At 62.9% G+C, this 18,581-nt stretch overlaps 1 protein-coding gene across 11 annotated transcripts in view; it reads right to left on the reverse strand.

Annotated features, from left to right (window-relative positions):
- MYRF (myelin regulatory factor) overlaps positions 1-18,581 on the reverse strand; it is a 33,412-nt gene that overhangs the window by 8,283 nt on the left and 6,548 nt on the right. For 9 of the 11 annotated variants that reach the window (XM_053924796.1, XM_053924795.1, XM_045183113.2 and 6 more), the window contains exons 2-18: positions 12,676-12,763; positions 12,208-12,471; positions 9,921-9,982; positions 8,766-9,045; positions 7,533-7,783; positions 7,314-7,437; positions 5,449-5,644; positions 4,173-4,249; positions 3,881-3,991; positions 3,371-3,461; positions 2,776-2,976; positions 2,454-2,565; positions 1,872-1,981; positions 1,047-1,207; positions 902-974; positions 530-618; positions 200-268 (exon numbers count right to left, since the gene is read on the reverse strand). In XM_053924796.1, coding sequence (XP_053780771.1) covers positions 200-268; positions 530-618; positions 902-974; positions 1,047-1,207; positions 1,872-1,981; positions 2,454-2,565; positions 2,776-2,976; positions 3,371-3,461; positions 3,881-3,991; positions 4,173-4,249; positions 5,449-5,644; positions 7,314-7,437; positions 7,533-7,783; positions 8,766-9,045; positions 9,921-9,982; positions 12,208-12,471; positions 12,676-12,763 — 2,359 coding nt within the window. Of the gene's footprint in view, positions 1-199; positions 269-529; positions 619-901; positions 975-1,046; positions 1,208-1,871; positions 1,982-2,453; positions 2,566-2,775; positions 2,977-3,370; positions 3,462-3,880; positions 3,992-4,172; positions 4,250-5,448; positions 5,645-7,313; positions 7,438-7,532; positions 7,784-8,765; positions 9,046-9,657; positions 9,775-9,920; positions 9,983-12,207; positions 12,472-12,675; positions 12,764-18,581 lie in introns of those variants that run through there. The other 2 variants (XM_053924798.1, XM_053924799.2) reach the window with 2 other exon arrangements.

Consider the following 18,581-nt stretch of genomic DNA (forward strand, 5'->3'; position numbering starts at 1 on the left):
CTCCTGCAGGGACTAGAAAACAGCCATTCCCTCCAGGGAGACCCTCCCTCCCACCCTCATAAGCCCCCAGCAGGCTGAAAGCCTAAGGTGAAAGCCCATTAGAGGGGACAGCCTCCACGGCTCCTCTGACCCTGGGCTGCCCACCAAAGCCCCACCTGACCTGGGGGCTCAGCAGGCAGCCAGGCCTCCAGAGACATACCCATCGGTCTCCACCAGGTCCTCCTCGGTGCGCAGGCTCAGCACGTACAGCGTGGACATGGACACCACACTGGGAACCGCAGGAAAGGACCGAGGTTAGAGCTAGAGCCACGGTCTAGTGCCCTCTCTCCAGGGTAGGGCCGGGGCTCCCAGATGATGCCTGTGATGGGTCTCCTAGCCCCCAGGGGACGAGACAGAACAAGGCAGCCCACCTCCTTCCCCAGGACCTCTGGGGCTCTCCTAGGCTATGGCTTTCTCCTCCCTGAGGCCTAGCCCTGTGGGCAGCTCAGCTCCCCCAGCCAGCCACCCCAGAGCCTGCGGAACAAGTCACCTGAAGGCCATGACCACCACCAGTGCAATGATGGTTCCCTGCAGGAAGCGCTGGCTGATGCAGGCCTGGTCTGGGACCACGGACGATGGCTGAGGACCGGGAGGAAAAGGGAAGAAGCAGGAAAGGCCCAGACTTAGGGAGCCCATGGTCTTACCCCTGTGGGCTTTGCTGGAGGTTGGGGTGCCAAGGCTGGCTCATTCCCACAGAGGGCAGAGGGAGAGGAAGGACAAACAGGGCTGGGGGGGCTAGAGGGTCAGGACTGGAAGGGAAGCACTTGGGGTCAGTGAGCTTGGGGAGGGGCAAGCTGGAAAAGAGAGCCACGGGGGATGGGAGGCCCTGGTCTACCTACCTCCCACCCCTGCCCACCCTTACCTTGCTGGCCACCTTCGGGGGCCTCTTCTTGTGGGGGACGCTGCCCACCCGGCTGAACTGGCTCCCTGTGTGGCTGCAGCAAGAGGGCCAGGGTCAGAGGTGCCTCTGGGAAGCGGTCTTGTCCTCCCCTGCCCCGCGTCCCCACCTGAAGGCGCCTGAGCTGCCAGTGGACTTGAAGCTGTCCAGCCGCCGCAGCTTGGCCAGCTTGTGGCTCCAGCGCTCCAGCTCATCGATGCGGGTCTCCAGGTTGTCGGTCAGCTTGCACAGCTCCTTCACAGCACCCACGTTCTCCATGAAGATGCGCTCCTGACAGTCCACAGGCCAATGTTGAGGACACAGTCTACTCCAGGGAGCCCCAGGCTACAAGCTCGTTGGGGAGCAGGAAGGGAGCCCCTCGAAGCTTCCCTGCCCAAGCCAGCCTTTCCTCCAGTCCAGACTCAGCTCCCACGGCTCCCTGTGCCTGCCTCCAAACAGCACCCCCACGCCTGCATCCCGCCAACCTGAAGAGCCCTTCCTGCGCTGTCAGAATGCCGCCTCCCAGGGGCTCATGCTCTCTGGGCTCCCCTCTCGTGAACGCGGTGTCTCACACCGAGGCACTCAACTGTTCGGCCGCAGCCAAAACGCGTACAGCCCAGCCTCACGGCAGCTAAGTTGCAAACACCATCCTCACAATAAACCGCGTGTTTAAGCTTTGCAATAGCCACGTGAGGATGTCTTGGCAGTTACTCTCATCACCCGCCTTTGGCAGGGGAGGGAAGCGACCCTCCGCAAGGTTCCTCTCACCCTTATCACACAGCCATAGAGTGGCCACGTCCCCGTCTCCCCCTGAAGCTCACCCCCTTCCCTGTGGGGTGGGGAGGGCACTCTGGAGGCAGCACCCCCCACCCCATCTCTTTGAAGGCGTGAATGCCCTCCACCAGGCCCACCCCTCTGGCCCTCGGGCTCCCTCCAGTTCCCCCTCGGCACAAACCTTGTTCACCACCAGAAAGTTCTCTATGGTATTGCCATTGGCGAAGACCACGTCACCAGTGTCCTTCACAGCCTCGGGCAGGATCTCCTTCACCTCCTGGGCGATGACACCTGGGGACAGGCCAAGTGTGTGTGGAGGAAGGGGGTGGCCACCCTCAGCTCCTAATGTACGGAGGGGGCAGGGGCTGGAGAGGGCCAGAGATTTGGGTTCCAAGGAGCCTTGAAGTGGGGGGCTCCATGTGCAAGTGTCCACAGGGTCACAGTCCCAGGGGTCGAGGTGTGGGGTTCCCCTGGCTGGGGGAAGGGATGGATTCCTGGGAGTAAAAATCCCAGAAGCAGAGGGCGTGGATCCAGGACAAACGTGGGATCCATGTGAGAGAAGAGGGGCAAGGATCCCTGGGTTCAATTCAAGGGCATCTGGTGTCAGGGAGTGATTTCCCAGGGGCTGACAGGGGGGACTGGTAGAGGGCAGGGTTCCTGGGGGTGGAGTTCCAGGAGTCAAGGGGAGGGGTTCTGGGAAGCAGGGTTCCCAGAGGATGGGTGCAGGGTTACTGGGTTCCCAGACTTCGGCCCCAACCCTTGCCTGTCTCTGGTGCCGAGGCCTCGATGCCAGCGGTGGCAGCAAACTCCGGCTTGTATCTGTAGCGCACCAGCCGCATGCGAGAGATCCTCTTCAGCTGCTCCGTGGTGTCCACCTGCATGGGGGCCACTCCTAAGACCGTACCCCTCCCCTCCCAGCTGGTCCAGAGCAGGACCAGAGCCCAAGAAGGGGGCAGGCCAAGGGCTGCAGCAGGGAGGGGAGACCCTGCTATGGGGATCCCAGGATCCAGAGATCCAGGCCCAGCCTACCCCCTCTTCCTTCCCCTGCCATCAGCCTCTCTTACTGGCAGCTCAGTTGTCCCCACCTCTTGCACGTGCTCCTTGGCCCGAAGGTCCGACGGGTGCATGAGTGAGCCCATGACCTTGACGTTGCCGTGCACGACCAGCGCCTCATCAGGCCGGTCCGTGTTGATGCCCACGCGGCCGTGGTGGAAGACTGTGTCGGGCACCTGCGCCCGCTGCCACAGCACGTCGCTGTCGCTCTCAAACTGGCCTGGGTTGGAGGCCTAGCGCAAGTTGGGGTTGGATGGATCAGTCCTGGGGGGTGGGAGACCTGCAGCACCCTGGGAAAGGGGGAGGCCCCACCTGCAGCCGCCCCTCCAGCTCCAGCCAGGGCTCCTCACCCCACCATGAGTAGTTTAAACTATCCCTCCCATTGGGGCCATTTTCAGTCACTTGTGGGATTTCAGAAAGCTACCAGGCCCTGTCTACCTCAACGCTATACTGTGAAGAAGACACTGAGGCCCAGAGAGGGTGGAGTCTAGCCCCAGGCCACACAGCTATGCCCAGCAGGATTAGCACTCCAGCCTCTGACTCCCCAGCACCCTGGCATTTCTTCTGGGTGCTTTCCTCCCAGCTCTGGGGAGCACTCTCCAGCCCCTGGGCGGCGGTGGCTCTCACCCGCACGATGATGCGCTCTGAGATCTGGGCGGCCAGTGTGTAGTTCTGATTTTGTGCGTGGGCCTGGAGGGCCACCACCAACATGAAGTACCTGAGGCACATAGGGGTCTTAGAGGCATCCAGGGCCCCACCCCACCTGCCTCTGCCTACCCCCATCCCCCACAGATGCCCCCCCTTCCCAGGTCAGATGCATAGTGCACAGAACTGCCCGCTCAGTCTTCTCCGGCAGGTTCCCAGGACCCCAAGAAGTGGGCATGGACATCCACCCTACAGAGGAGGAACCTGAGCCTCCACTAGGGGGCGGAAATTCCCTGGGCCACAGAGGAGTTTCTTAGTCCAGAAGCCAGGCTTCTGCTCTCCCATCCCTAAGTGGACTAAGGGTCTGAGTTTCAGGCTCCTCATCTGTAAAATGGGTCAGTTCTGTGCCTGGCATGCTACGCGGGGTGGCCTCTTCCTGGCCCCCCTCCCCAGAAATGGTGGGATTCTGGGGCAGGGGTCCAGCCTGCTCACCTCTGGTCGGGGTTGGGCTTGCCCTTCTTGCGCATGTTGTTGGCGGTGGTCTCGCTGAAGTGCAGCCGCCCCACAGTCACCTTCGTGACCTGCTCAGGGGGCAGACTGACCCTGAGGGAGGGGGGGCAGGACACTCAGGGGGCAGGCACTGGGGGCTGTGGTGAGTTGGGCCACAGGGGGCACCCAGGTGTGGGAGGTAGACATTGTGGGCACCTGCCTAGCCCCCCTCAGCTCCCATGCCAGCCGCAGCGGCAGCCCTCCCAGGTGCCACCCCCAGGGGCCGGGTGCTCACGTGACGGGGTTGAAGGGCCGCTTGCTGCGGTCTGACTGAGACTGCTCGATGTTGATGCACTGGTTCAGGGCCTCCAGCTGGGGAGAAGCAGAGCCCACCGGCACTCAGGGCCTGGTGGCCCCCCTGGCCCCGGCCCCCTGCAGCCTCTCAGCCCAGGCCTGGCCCAGCTGGAGCTCATGAGGGACGAAGGCACCACCCTCCCCTCAGCAGCACTCCCCCATACACTTGGGTGCTTCTCCTAACAACCGTACACCCAGCCCCACACCTGCCCCCACTCCCCCACCTCTGCGAGCACGTGCGAGCATACACACACTCCATGGTCACCCTCGTGGCCCCCAATCCACACCCACATCCCCCAGCCTGAGTACACGCCCCAAACCGGCCTCCATAAACACCCACCCACACTCACATCTACTCACTCCCAGTCCCCCCTCCTGTGTCCCCTCCACCTCCACATGACACTGAAGGACACATACCCTGCCACACCCCCCGGCTCAAAATCAAGGTCCACTAATGTTGTGCTGGGGGGGGAGGGGTCATAGGGGCGGGGCCTCTAAGTCAGGATGGGCCTCAGGGCAGGTGCCCCCAAGGACTACAGCAGCGTGGACAGCGAAGGTCAAGGAGCAGTCAGGCAGGAGAGGAGGGATGGAATGGGCGTTTGGAGGACGTCCCAGGAAAAGGAAGCCACTGAGGAAAGGCAGGGGCTGTGAATGGGCACAGCAGTCTGGGGCACGGCCAATGGCAGGACCGGACCCCAAAGGCCTTGGTGAGCTAAGCTCGGAAGTCGAGGCTTTGCCAGGGGGGCCTGGGGGCCGTGAAAGAACAAGGAGTGTCATGCCCACCTGGGTCTCAGGTGGGGCTTGAGGTGGGAGCCAGAGTGGAAGCTTCTGTGGATGTTCAGACAAGGAGCGGGGTGGCCTTGTCTGGGGAGAGGAGTCAGCAGGGCCTGGTGCATGATGAAGTAAGGGCAAGTGGGCCCCGGATTTACAGCCTGAGTGACCAGGGTCCTGGAGCCCTACTCCCGGGGGACGGGCAGTTTGCAGGAAGTTCAGTTTGGGATATGAAGCTGAGAGAGCAGTCAGGAAAGGGGGGTCTTGGCTGGGGATACAGACTCGGGGTCAGGATGGAGATGCACACAAGGGGCCCAACGGTTAAGGGGCATCAGAGGGAGAAAAGACGGGAGGTTGGGTGGCAGGGGGCACTCAGCTGTGAGGAGTTCCCGCCTGGAGCCCTCTGAGCCCCCGGCCACCCCTCCTCGCCAAGCCCCCCAACCTACCTTCACTCCATGCAGCTTCAGGTAGAAGCAGTCGAGGGGCTTGAGGCCTTCGGGTGTCTTGACGTACTTGGGCTCGCCCAGCATGCCGATGTACACTGTCACCTGGAAGTGGTTCTTCTTCTGACACACGAAGGCGTCGTCACCCACCGAAAAGTTGAAGCCCTTGTCGGCGTCCACACGGTAGGTGAGCATGGGCCTGGGGGCAGGGAGGGCACACACTGGAGCCCCCCAGCCGGGCCTGCGTGCCAGTTTCCTACCCTGACCCCTGATCACAGGGCTGCCCCCACTTCTCAGAAGCGGAAACTGAGTCCCTGGAGGACTTGGGCTCAGGTCAGCCATCTCCTCAGTCACTATTCTTTCCTCTACATGCCTGGGACTGACCACGTGCCCTGGGGTTGGGGGAAACGGGCCAAGAGACCTGAGGCCCACCAGGTGGGATGGAAGTCCTTAGGAGGGAGTGTGATGGCCCCTCACCATACTTGGCTCCTTCCCAGAACACTGCCTGAAGCCCCCCCACCCTCATGGGAGATGGGGTTAGAGGGGATGGTCTGCAGAGCCTCACTGTGCCTGACAGCTGGTTGCCATGGAAACGGTGGAACCAGGCGCCGGCTCTGAGCTGGCCCAGCCCCAGCCCATAGGCTCCCCCAAGCCCCTGGACATCCTCATTCTGACTCCTCTGTATGCCCAGGTGGGGACGGGGTGCTCTGGGCAGCTGGACTCAGCCTCAGTTTGCCCATCTGTTGCGGGGAGACTGGTCCAAGTCTGTGCCCCTGTATGGCTTGGCCTGCCCCCACCCAGGTCCCCCCGCACAAGCAGTGATGCTGATGCCCCATGCCCGGTGCCTGCCTGGAGGAAGCTGGGCAGGGACAATGCTTCCAAACTTGTGAGGAGAGGACTCTGGTCTTGGCCAATGCCTACAGGAAGGCCCAGGGCCTTCCACTTCTCCCTCTCAGGACTCCACTCACCTGCCTGGGCCAGAGAAACACCCAGGAAGTGCCTGGGCCACACCGGGGGCCTTAGCTGCCAGCTGCCTGGCCTTGGGGCCTGGGGTGGCAGGGCTGGCCCAATAAGTAGGAGTGGTGGTAGGGGGGGCTCACTAGGCCATAGAGGCTGGACCCTCAAAGACCTCTCCTCAACCCTGGTGGGGGCCTCAAGGGACCCTTCAACCACTGAGGCAGCTGGAATCCCTCCCACTGCCCTGAGGGCTTCTTGTTAAGAATCCCACAGAGCCTGGGATGCCCAACTCCAGGAGGCTGGTTTCAGCTGTGAGAGGGCCCAAGTGCAGCCACCCTACCCGGGCCTGGCAATGTCCAAGGTGAGCTGAGAGGAGCCACACTCTCCCCCCTCACTGGCCTCCTCCAGGAGTGAGGGCAGTGGTCCCACAGCGCTCCTGGCCAGGCCAGGAAGCTGAAACCAGGTGGGTGTTGAGGAAGGGCTAGGAATGCCAGGCAGCCTCTGGCCCAGTCCTCCCCCACCCTCTGGGCCCCCTCCTCCAGGGAGGGGGCTGCTGGAAAGGCCTTGCTAACACTCAGCTTCCTGCTACCTTCCTGGAATGCAGAAGGAGGAGGGGAGGAGGCAACAGGGAAGGAGAAGCCAGAAAACACCTACCCACACACTTCTCCCTGACCTGGCCCCCACTGGCCCCTCCCTGGCAGACACCACCTTCTTAAGGAGCCTTTGGGCGGGCCCAGGAGTCAGAAGCCCTGAGCCCCAGTCCGAGCTCTGCCCTGAGCCAGTCTGCTCCTCTGTAAAACAGGCCATCTGGCACCCAATGTCTCCCAGGCCCCGCTCTAGGACCATGATGCCAGGGCTGGGGGGCCCCAGGTTGGTGGCCAGGAGGGTGGGAAGCAGCGCCGGTCACTCACAGCTCCTTGTAGTTCGCGTCGTACAGTGTTGCCCACTTGTTCTGCTGATGTGGCTGCCACTTGATGGACTGGTAGTTGGGGTCCAGGTAGGAGCCACTGAGGCTGTCATTGTCCTGCAGGAGACCTGGAGGGAGGGAACGCCTATGTGGGCCCTGGGCCCCACTCCCCAACTTGAAGAAGGGTCGGCCCCCCGCAGGGTCCAGCAGGCCAGCCATGTACCTGGTGAGGGTGCACCTGGTGGGTGCCAAGGCGGCGTCTGCACCCGGGCGATGCTGAGGGGCAAGGAGCCGGGGCCTGGTGAGAGTGGGCCCTGGGGAGGCCAGGGTGGGGATGGGGCTCGAGGCGGGTGCGGCGGCAGGGCTGTCACGGTCCCAGGCTCCTGTTTGATCATTCCATTCAGCATCTGGGCATTGAGGGTGTTGGGGGGGGATTCGGAGTGCTTCCTCTTCTTAGAGGGGTGTGTGGGGAGCCTGGATGGACAGAGGTGTGCACCATGGAGGGCTGGCTCCCCCTGAGCAGTACCCCCCTCCCTGTTTCTGCAGGATGTGCCCAGCCTGGAGGACACCCCTGCAGGAAGCCCCTGGGCTTTGTCTCCTGAGAGCTCCCCCATCACCATTCCTGTCACTCAGTTACCCCCCAAACCATGGAGTCCAGGAGGGCAAGAGCCACACCTGACCTGTCTGTGTGTCCCCATCACAGACGGCAATGGGCCTGGCACGCAGGGTGCTCATAGTCGTCGGCGCAGGGGGCAAGGCTGCCCCTTCCCTGGCCTGTCACTCTCGGCGTCCTCCCTCACAGTGGAGGCTCTCAGGAGAGCCACCTCCATGGCCAGAAACCAGCCACAGAGGGCCTGGACCACAAAGGTGGGAGGAGAGTTTCTTGGGAAAGGGGCTGAAGATTAGGGGGGCTGCAGAGCACCCCATCTCCCTCTGGTTGACAAGAAGTTTAGGCAGTGGAATCATTTTTCCTTGAACCAAATCTTTCATGAAATCTCCATGTGTAAGACATAAAAAGACAATTCTGCGGGTTGGAGTCAGACCTGGGAATTTAGGTCTATACCCAGGGCCTCCTCAGAAACCCGAGGACTCCATGAGATGGCTGGAAGGTCACTAGTGTTTGGTGACAGCACAGCCCAGGTTCAACTCTTGACTCGGTCCTTCCTAGTTCCACGACCTGGGCAAGAATTTCCTCTCTTGGAGCCCCAGGTGACCCACGTGGGCAATGGAAACGGCCATGCCACCGAGCAAGGCAGGCGCGAGCCCTTGGCCATGGCCGGAAATCCTCACCACCCTTCTGAGCATGTGCAGACACATATGCTGACCCTGTGTTCTGGGGTCAGAGCCTTCCGCCCTTCCTGGGTTCATGCCTGTCCCCCCACCTGCACTCTGTCCTGCCTGCTGCGCCCTGACCACCCACCTCGCCTTCCCACCCCGGATGGCTGCCCAGTCTTACTCGGCTCCGTGTTGCTGCAGCAGCTGGTGCAGCATCTGCGATTGCTGGGTGTGGTGCAGCTCGGCGGGCACCAACCCCTGCCCCATGGCCACGTAGGGGGGCATCGGGGGCTCCGCCTTCATGTACAGGTCCCGCTGTAGGACGGGGTAGTGAGGCGGGGGCGGTGGGGGCGGCGGGGGGCCTGTCAGGTGGGCTGGAGGTGGGGGCAGGTGCTCTAGGCGGGAGGGCCCTCCCGCATGGCACAGGGTCTCAGGGGTTATGGTGCGCAGGAGGTGGGGGTCTGTGGGAGAGAAGGGGGTGGGCATCAGAGACCTGCCCTGGGCACCAGCTCTCCCCTGGCCTGCCTCTGCAGGGTCTCCTGGCTCCCACCCCTCCAGGGCCAAGCCTGGGGGCTGCCCCCCCATCAACTCCATGTGGGAGGAGAGTGGGACAGGCTTTCACCCCATTTTTGCCAGCTCCTGCCCCTGGGCTGGGCTGGGAAGGTGCTCCCTGGGGGAGGTCTCACAGCCCCAGCTTCTCCAAAGTGCCTCTCAGGCCTGATCCTTCCCCGGGCCTCAGGAAGGAGCCTACTGAGACCCCCCAGTGCAGTCCTGTGGCAGCATCCTCCCTCCAGCAGCCCCTCACCGAGGCTCCCGGGGGCCAGCCCCCCAACCTGAGGGGGGAGGCCCAGCTCCCTTTGTTCCCCAGGAGGCATTCCAGAGATGTTTTTGGTAAGATAAACAGAACTCTTGACCCCTCTCTGTGCTGTGGGGAGGCTACTGCCCATGATCCTTCTGCTCTTGGCCACCTGGCGGCCGCAGCACCCCTGAGCACCCCCGAGGTGAGGGGGGCCTGGCAGCTGCTGAGGCCTGTGCCCAGGCTGCGGCCACGGCCTCCCCAACCATCCACTTACCGCCGAAGGGCGCATCCATGATGGCGCAGGCGGGCAGGCGGGTGGCATCGCCGGCAGGGACACTTGCTCAGAGGCAGGGCCAGGCTCCCCACCCGCCCATGGGGAAACAATAGCCAGCGCCAGGGAGTATTTGACCAGCGATAATCTGGGCCTGTTGGGCAGCCACTGGCCCCCTCCCTCCCTCGCTCCCTCCCTCCCTGATAAGGCTGCCCCAACCACTTGCCCAAACCCCAGAGGGGGAGGGCGGTGCCCACTGGACTCACCATTCACCTGCTGCGGGGAATAGGCCTCCGAGCCTGAGTCTGGGGGAGAGTCGGGCAGTGTGCTGCAGGAGAGGAGGGAGGGGCTGTTGGGAGGGCAGCTGAGACCCTGCCTTCAGCGGGGCAGCTGCTTGGCGGGGCAGGGCCCAGAGCCCCCAGAGGCTAGGGGCATCGAAGCCTACTCACTCCCACCCTTGGGGCCTGTCTCTGTACCCAGTCACCTTGGGGTGCCTGGCAGTTGTTGGGGGGAGACTTGGACTCCTGCCCCACATCCCCTCAGACCTACTGAGCACCTGGGGGCCAGTGACCAGTGCCCCTGACGATGGAGCAGACATTCATGGGCTCTCTCCCCAGTCCGAGGGCCTAGGCCTGCTCCTCCCTTCCTGCGCCCACTGAAGCCCCCACTTCCTGGAAACGCGGGGTCGAGGGGGCTGGGCGGGTCCACGGGGGCCTGCCCCACCGGAGGCAGGTGTGGACCGGGCAGGGAGCCAGCTCGGCTGGGCCTGGGTTCATTTTTTTCTTGCAGGTTTTATCAGTGGTTCAAGCAAAAGAACAATTTGAACTCTGAGAGGTCAACACGTCCTGCAGGAATCCAGCACTTGTCCAGTAAGGGGGACGACGTGGCTGCACGGGGACCCCCACATCTGGAGAGACTGACCACTGCTGTGCGGACCACCGTGGACACAGCCGGGGGCTGATCCCCGAGAGCCCGTGCTCCCTAGACAAGCCTGCACCCAGCCCCGTAGACGGTGGGGGGGGGTGACAGAGAAAGTGTCAAGTGAAGGGGACTGAAACCGTCGCCCACCAGGCCTCTCCAGCTCCATGTCCGTCCTCTCCCGTCTGCTCCCTGCGCCTGGCCTGGCCTTGGGCTTCCCTAGTGTGTCTTTCACACCCTCGGATCATCCCTGCCATCAAATGCCCCAAGTCGAGGGTCTCTGTTCCTTCCTAACCCCTTGGGGCGCTCGTCAGGCCTGAGCTGAGCTACTGACTGCAAACTCCTCCCCAGCCAGACCGCAGGTCCCACTGCGGGAGCCACGCTGCGTCTGTCTCCTCCACCACACAGAACAGGGCCTGGCCGGGGTAGGGCCGTGAGAGGCCCAGGCCGCCGAGTCCCTGTGTGGTGTGGACGAGCCCTTCCCCTCTCTGTGCAGTGACCCGTGTGCCATCAGAACACTCCTGGGAGGACCAGCAGAGCTGCCCTCTGGGCACGGCTGACGAGCTCACACAGAGGTGTGGGGAGCAGCAGCAGGCACTTGCTACAGTTAGTTCTCTTCCCTCCTGCCTTCCCTTTGGGGTCTGTAGCTTCGGGACGGCCTCTCGGCCTCACGCCCTCCAGCAGATGTCTGCCTTGCTCACCCATGACAGCCCCGCTCGCCTCCACTGCCCAAGCCCTGTAAGCCAGGAAACAGCTACGCACCCCCACCCTAAGCACCCCAGCACTCCCACCCTTTATTTCCACAACCCCTGCAGGAGAAGCATTCGGGGCTCCCTGTACAGAGAAGACGCTGAGGCCCTGACCAGGCGGTGGTCACAGTGCCGGAGGCCTGGCCGCAGGAGGGCCGTGGATGAAGCCAGGCTGTGTGCACAGTGTCATGCTCCCAGCCCTTGACTGCCCTTCCACCCAGAGACGGGGCCCCTGTCCCCGCTGGGGAACCCGGACATTCCTGTGAGCCCCTGTGCGGAGCCCAGTGTCCCTGGCTCTCCCTGTGAGCGCCTGTCTGTGGGCTGCCCTGGGTCTGCCTGGCAGGGCCAGCAGCCACCCGGAACCCCTGGTCATGGCCAGATGCAGGCTGAGCCCTTGAGGCAGGCCATGGGTGTGGGCTCCTCGAATGTAGGGGGAGGGCCTGGGAGGCTGGCTTGGGTGTGGGGCAAAGCATCAGGTGCCATGTCTGCGCCGTTAGCCAGCTCCCTGTGACCACAGCAAAGAGTGGCTAAATGTGCGACTGCGTGGATGGAGCTGGCGCGACGAAGGACGCGTGTGCCCGTGGTCCCGTGCATGGTAACAATTGTGGCTTCCAGGGTCACCCCATCCGGTCCACTCCCCACACACCTCTCAGAGATTCCCAGCACTGCTGTCAGCCCTCACCGCTGCCCCTGCCTCAGAACACAGCCACATGGCCCTCCGCAGCCTGGCCCCAGCCCTCCCCACCTCACCCGCTCCTCGGGCAGCCTGGTCACCACCGCCTGGCCTTGGCCAGCTCCTCCCAGGCCCAGGGTCACTGGCCCCACACCGTGCCTGCTGCTGGGCCCTGCACCTAACCTGCCCACCATGGGCCCTGCCCTCACTCACCCTGGGGCATAGGGAGCCTTGGGCTCTGCCTTGATGGGGGGCCCAGAGCCCCCCAGGAAGGGCTTGGGAGCGGCACCCATGCCATTGTTGTTGTTGCAGTTGAGTGGGGCGCTGTAGCTTGGGGGCGGGTGGGGGCCATGGCGCCCTGGGGAGGGTCCACCCCCAGGGGGGCTCAGGTGGTGGACCCCGCTGGAGCCGGGGATCGCTGGCTGCCCGTGGGCGTAGGCGGCGGTGCTGGCTGGAGCAGAGATGTCAGGGAAGCAGCTGTGGAGAAGGGGGAAGCTCAGCGCCAGCCAGGACCCCAGCTCCTCCCTGGGCCCTCATCCAAAGGGCAGACGGCAAGGCACAGGGGTCAGTTGCTGGGAAAGGACCAGTAGCTGCTTTCAGAGGTGGGGCCCTCACACCTCCCAGGTAACAGGTGGAGGCTGGGCCTGGGGGTGGGGCCGAGGCTGTCCCGGGGCCACTCACAGGTCGGAGGCATCCTCCTTGCTGATGTACTCCTCCAGGATGCTGGTGTCAATGTTGGAGGGCTCCAGGGCACCATTGATGTCGTGGCCTGTAGGAGAGGGACAGGTGTGAGCCCAGGCAGGGAGGGTTGCAGCTCCTGGAGACACCAAGGCCTCTGGGCCACCCCTCCAACTGTCCCCAGGCCGGGCCACCCCAAACAGTGCCCTGGGCTCCCCGCCAGCTGCATCTCCATCCATCGTCCACCACTTGACACTCCCCAAGGCAGCAGTGACCTCCCCCTGCCCATAAGGCCACCTGGAGTCTCCAAGCAGGGGAGGGGACCAGAGCACAGACCTGGGACAGACAAGCCACTTCTTGCCCTTCACACCCCATTCTAGCTTCCTCATTCCTCACATGAGCAGGTCCCTTCCTCTCATCTGTAAAATGGGTAAGCGTCCCTGTCTTGTGGGGTGCTGTGAGGAGCAAATGGGGTGCTTTACTGGGTCGGATGCCCAGTGGATGCCCGCCACCCTCGATGACTCTGTCCTGCCCTGTTTAGTAGTCAGTTCCAGATGGCCCAGCTGGTGGGCACCCAGGGGCACAAGGCCTGGGTGGGCTGGACAATACATCCTGGGCGGGGGCATGGGCTGGGGGAGCCTCCTCCACCCCAGGCCCCGGATGGAGAGGGCATGGGGACTGGGACCAGGCGCACCCAGCCCATTCACTCTCACTGCACGCGGTCGTAACAGGGCTGGACGCCCAGCCCTGCTTCTGCAGAGGTGGGAGGCTCCGAGAAGTAAGGGCTTGCCCTGGCTTCAGAGCAGAGAAATGATGGCGGACTGGGCTCTGCTCCTCCACCCGCCCTCTCCTGGGCCCTCTTCATTGGCACCAGTTCCACGGAAGGGAGGGACTCACAGAAAAGGCAGCCCGGTGCTCTTGGGCATCAGCGGGGAGGAGAGGGGGAGGTGCTGGCCTTTCCCCTCCCAGGGTCACCTTGCAGGGGGAGCTGGAGGGCGGGGTGATAAGGGGGCTGACGTGGGAGATGCGTCAACCCTGATAATGGAGGACGGCCCCACCCACACTGCTGACCTGGACCAGACAGCCCACTGAGGCAGAAGGCATCCTCCCCACACTGCTGACCTGGACCAGCCAGCCCCACTGAGGCAGAAGGCACCCTCCCCCAGGTCCCTGGGGCCTGAGTCTGGGGTCCGCCCCTCCCCTGGCAAGCCCTGGGAACAGCTCAGACAGGTCCGGGAACAAATCCTGGCTCCCCTACTCCCCGCTGTGTGACACTGGGCAGGCCGCTACCCTCTCTGAGTCTCAGTCTCCTCATGAGTAGAATGGGGATATAAACAACTGATACTTTGCAGGCTCATTTTGAGTACGAAACAAGTTAAGGTGTGTAAGGTGCCTGGCACAGAATGGGCACTCAGCAAATGGAGTGGCTGACCTCACTTCCCAGTCCTCAGAGCCCTGGGGTCCCCAGGAGCCCCTCGCCCAGGCCCCTCCCTGGCCTTGGCTGGCATCTCAAGAATGCTGAGCCCCGCTTAGGTGATTAATGAGGGCTAAGCCCTCCTAGGAGTCACGCGCTGCCTGGGACAGGCCCTCCTGCGGCCCCCACCCCTGGCTCACCCAGCCAGGAACAAGAGACACCCACCAAGCACGGCCAACAGCCGCCCAGGGCCCCATGTGGCCAGGGCAAGGGGAGCTTCTCAAGCCAGGAGCGGCCAGTCTGCATGCTGAGGCTCTAAAACTCCTGTCTACACCCTGGCCCCCACCCCTGTTGACCATAGGTCCCATTTACTGAGCGCCTACTATGTGCCAGGCACTTTTGGAGCCAAGTACATGAGTAATCACAGGACCTTATTAGATGCAAGGCATCCCTCGGGCTCCTCCCCTGCGGTGTGACGATAATGGCCACTTCGATGGTGACAGTGATGTCTGACTGCCTGCCTGCCAGGCCCACACTATTTAAGTGCTTTATGGGTTTACCTCCCAATCACCCCTGCAGACTTGGTGTTATGAGCATCATTCCCTTTGTTCAGAGAGGTCCAGTCTCTTGCCCAAGGCAACACAGCAAGGAAAAGTCAAACTCAGGAACAGGGGCCTGATTACAAAGGTGGGGATGTGGTTACAGAGACCTCCAGGCCATCCGGGCTGGCCCAGGGAATGCGGACTCCTGAGGAAGGATCGGACACAGGAGGTGGAGAGGGAGGGGCACCGGAGGAGCAGCCCAACCCCGGCTGCTGAAGCTGCAGGTTTTAGAGACTGAACTTGGAATCTACAGTGAATGATGGGGTGACGGGAGCCATGGTGTTGCTATTTATAACAGGCCAGGGCCCTCTTTCCCTCCTCCTCCTCCCCTGTCCAGGAGTGTGCCTAATCACCCCTAATCCTCCTGCCCACCTCCCCCAGGATAGGGGGGCCTCAGGCAGAGGCATCCTGGGAGACCCTAACAAGAACCAGATGTGGCTGGGGGGAGGACAGACCCTCCCGTGCCAGGGGCCGGGTGACTGAGGAGGGAGGAGGGAGCCACTGGGGCAGGATGGGGGTGGGCCAAGGGGTGGGTGAGGAGTTGGAGGTTTGGGGGGGCTGGTGGGCCTCCTGAAGGACACTGACCCCACAACTTCTCCTTCTCTGGGAGCCGTTGAGGCTGGCCTAAAGGGTCCAGCCACCAGGCAGGTGCCCCCAGCCCTCCCCGTGAACCACACTGCAGATTTCGAACCAAACACTACAGGAGGACCGGGTGGGGGGCGGGGCTCGTGGGAGCCCAGGGATTCCTGAGGCTGGGGCAGAGCCCCCAGGAACCCAGGAGGAAGGCAGGGCCCCTGGGCATACCCTTGGGGGCCCCCTTCCCCCACGGCTCCTGACAGAGCCCTGGAACATCCTTGCGCCAACAACAGATACCTGTCAGCAGGAAATGCGTCTCCTGCTGATCTCCGAGACCTCCCTGGGAGGTGGGGAGGCTGCCTGGGGTCCCATACCAGAACGTGGTACCACCAGGTCACGGACCAGCATCCCTGCCCTCCCCCTCCTCAAACCCTTCAACAACTTCCCACAGCTCGGGATGATAGGAACCCTCCGTGGTCCCAGGCCTGGCGAGGTCAGCCCCCCGCCTGCCCCCCCACCCTTCTCCTTCCTGTAACTCTCCATGGTCTAGTCCCTGCCTCACTCCGTCCTGGGACAAACGTCCCCGCTCCTCCCCACCCTGCCGGGAACATCAGGGCCTTTTCAGGGCACTGCTGGACAAAGCCCATTCCTAGGCGTTCTTTAGGTTTGGCTTAAATCTAAGTTGTTCCAAGAGGCCATCTCTGACTTTCCCGTTATCCTGAGTGGTGGCCTCCTCCCTGCTTCCTCATCAGGCTCTCTGCTCTCCTGCCCGGAGCTCACGCTCGGGTGGAGGGCCTGTCCACTGCCCGCTGCTCCCGGCACACACTTTATAGAACTCATACTGAACTCTCATAACAACCCTGTGGGGTAAGCGGTTTTCTTGTTCTCCATCTGACAGATGAGGAAGCAGGCTCAGAAGGGATCAACGCCTTGCCCTGGCCAGCAGATGTGGGAGCTGGGCGGAGCCCCACCCTGCCCTGTCTCTCTGGGATCTTAGCACCTGAGCCTACGGAAGGCACTCAGTAAATGCTCCTGGGATGAATGAGCAAAGTGGCAAGTGGGGCACCAGAGCCAGGCCGTCCTGTGGTCTGGGGACCTCCGCCAGGCCGTGCTGTGGTCCTGGGCCACCACTAGACGGGGCCCCTCCAGGTACTGTCCCTGCCCAGCTGAGCTGTGCACCCCAGCTGCTTCTCATTAATTAGGTCCTTTATTACCTGCTTTTAACAGGATCCAGACGCTGCCCCTTCCCAGGCAGGCTAGGATCGGGGCTGTGGGAAGGAAGTCCCCTCCCTTCCTCTCCTCCTTCCTTTAAGGCCACTCAGCTGGGCAGAAGGGAACCAAGGGGACAAGAGCCAGGTGCAGGAGGAGGGCGGGTGGGGGCCCAGGTGGTCATCCACCCTGGACCCTCCCTTTCCCCCTCCTCGTGCTCATGCCCACTCCCTCCCCACCAGCTGTGGCCACTGGCTGAGTCTCGGCCATTGTCCTGGGGGACGGGGGAGGGTGGGGACCCGGCACAGTGGGTGGCTTGTGCCCTGCCCACACCCTCCCCCCTGCCCGTCAATGGGGCACTTGTCAATTCATGCACCAAACATGGCGGAAATCCCGTCAACCACGTGGCTGTGGGCAGGGCAGGGCAGGCCAGGGCCTGAGAATGCTGACCAGGCCTCGCTGATCCAAGCCTGGGGCTGACAGGGCACGAGGCTCACGCCTGTCCCCCCACTGCGCTGAGTGTCCACCCCAGGTGTTGGAATCTGACGGGCGCCCTGGCTCCAAGCAATGGCAGGGGGCCAGGGTGGTAGTGGTCAGGGGACAGCCCACCTTGGCACCCCCATGATGCCCTGAGGGACCCCTGGAGTCAGAGAGGCCTGGCTGCTAGTGTAGTGGCACCCCCTCCTTCCCTCCTTCATTGCCGTGTGAACCTCAGCACGTGAGCTGCCCTCCCAGGGCCTGGCTCCCTCTCCTATCAGTGGAGCAGGGACCCCAGCCCTTCAGTGAGACGGCGGGAGAGCGCCTCACCCCCAGGAGGCTGCTCCTCAATCAGCGGGGACTGCTCTGTTCCCATCTCTCCTGGGACCCCATCTCCTGTCCTGCCCAGCTGTCCCACTGCCCCCACTCCTCTCCCCCTCACTGTGTGTCGGCTCCAGAGAGCCCCCGAAAGGGACTCGCACCTTCTCCTGAGCTCCTCTGAGGCATGACCAGTGCCATGCGGTTATTCCAGCCTCCAGGCCTTGGCCCGAGTCACCCTCCCGGTGGTCAGCCTTCTGTGACTGCCTGCCTACCCTCCTCAATCACCCGGTCACAGAGGGCCCCAGTGCTGTGGCTCCCAGCATCAACTGAGCTCATCAACATGCCCCAAACTAGTTCCCACTGGGACAGGGTGCAGTGGTCTCTCACCACCTCCGGCTTGGACTTTCTCTCTTTAGTAACAGGATCTGTGATTCAATAGTAACTGCTAGCTGTCCCTGCTTCAGGCTTCCACTTGCGACCAGTCTTCTCACTTAAAATGCCTTCACGTCAGATCCTTGATTTTGCAAGCCGCCCCTTGCATCTCTGCCACAAACCCCGTTAGCCTAGAGCTGAATGGCAAGGATGTGGCTCTTGAGTCTTGGCCATCAGGTGCTTAAATCTGAGCCACAGGCGTCTTTGTTCCATTTCAGCTTTTTGCTAAAAATGCAGAAGACTCCCGTGTTCTGCCTGCACAGACCCGTCTCCTCTCGGGGGCCTGGAACCTTTGGCTGCCTTTGGGTCATAGCTTTGTCCTCCTCCAGTCCCCATGTGGCTGCCGCCCTGTCCTCTGGTCTGCACAAGGCTGAGTGCACAGGTGCTCCCATGCCAGGACCAACAGAACTGAGCCCAGCAGCTGCGACCTGTTCTCAGGGACCCATAGTAGCCCCCAGGGGCATCTGCTCTGGCTGGGGGATCCCCAGCCCTGACTCCACAGGGACCAGGGTAGGCAGGCCGGGGGAAGGCCCCCCTCACACGGGCAGAATAGAGACTCTGCAGCACGGGGCAGGGGCAGGTCTCCTCCAGGGTCACCCATGCCCATCTGTGTCCACACACCAGCATGGCCCACGCGCATGTGTACCCGCAGGGCATACTCCAGGCATATGTCCACTGGCACGCACATGACTGTCAACACACACACACACACACACACAGGCACACCCCTCCCACACTGGCTCACACACACCAGCGTGCCCCCTATGTGCTCATTCATTCCACTATTTACTGAGCATCTACCATGTGTCAGGGGCAGTGCTAGGCTCTGGTGATACAGCAGTAAACGAAACAAGACCTCCTGCCCATGTGGAGCTGAC

The sequence above is a fragment of the Desmodus rotundus genome, chromosome 5 (assembly GCF_022682495.2).
Source record: "Desmodus rotundus isolate HL8 chromosome 5, HLdesRot8A.1, whole genome shotgun sequence".
Taxonomy (NCBI): Eukaryota; Metazoa; Chordata; class Mammalia; order Chiroptera; family Phyllostomidae; genus Desmodus; species Desmodus rotundus.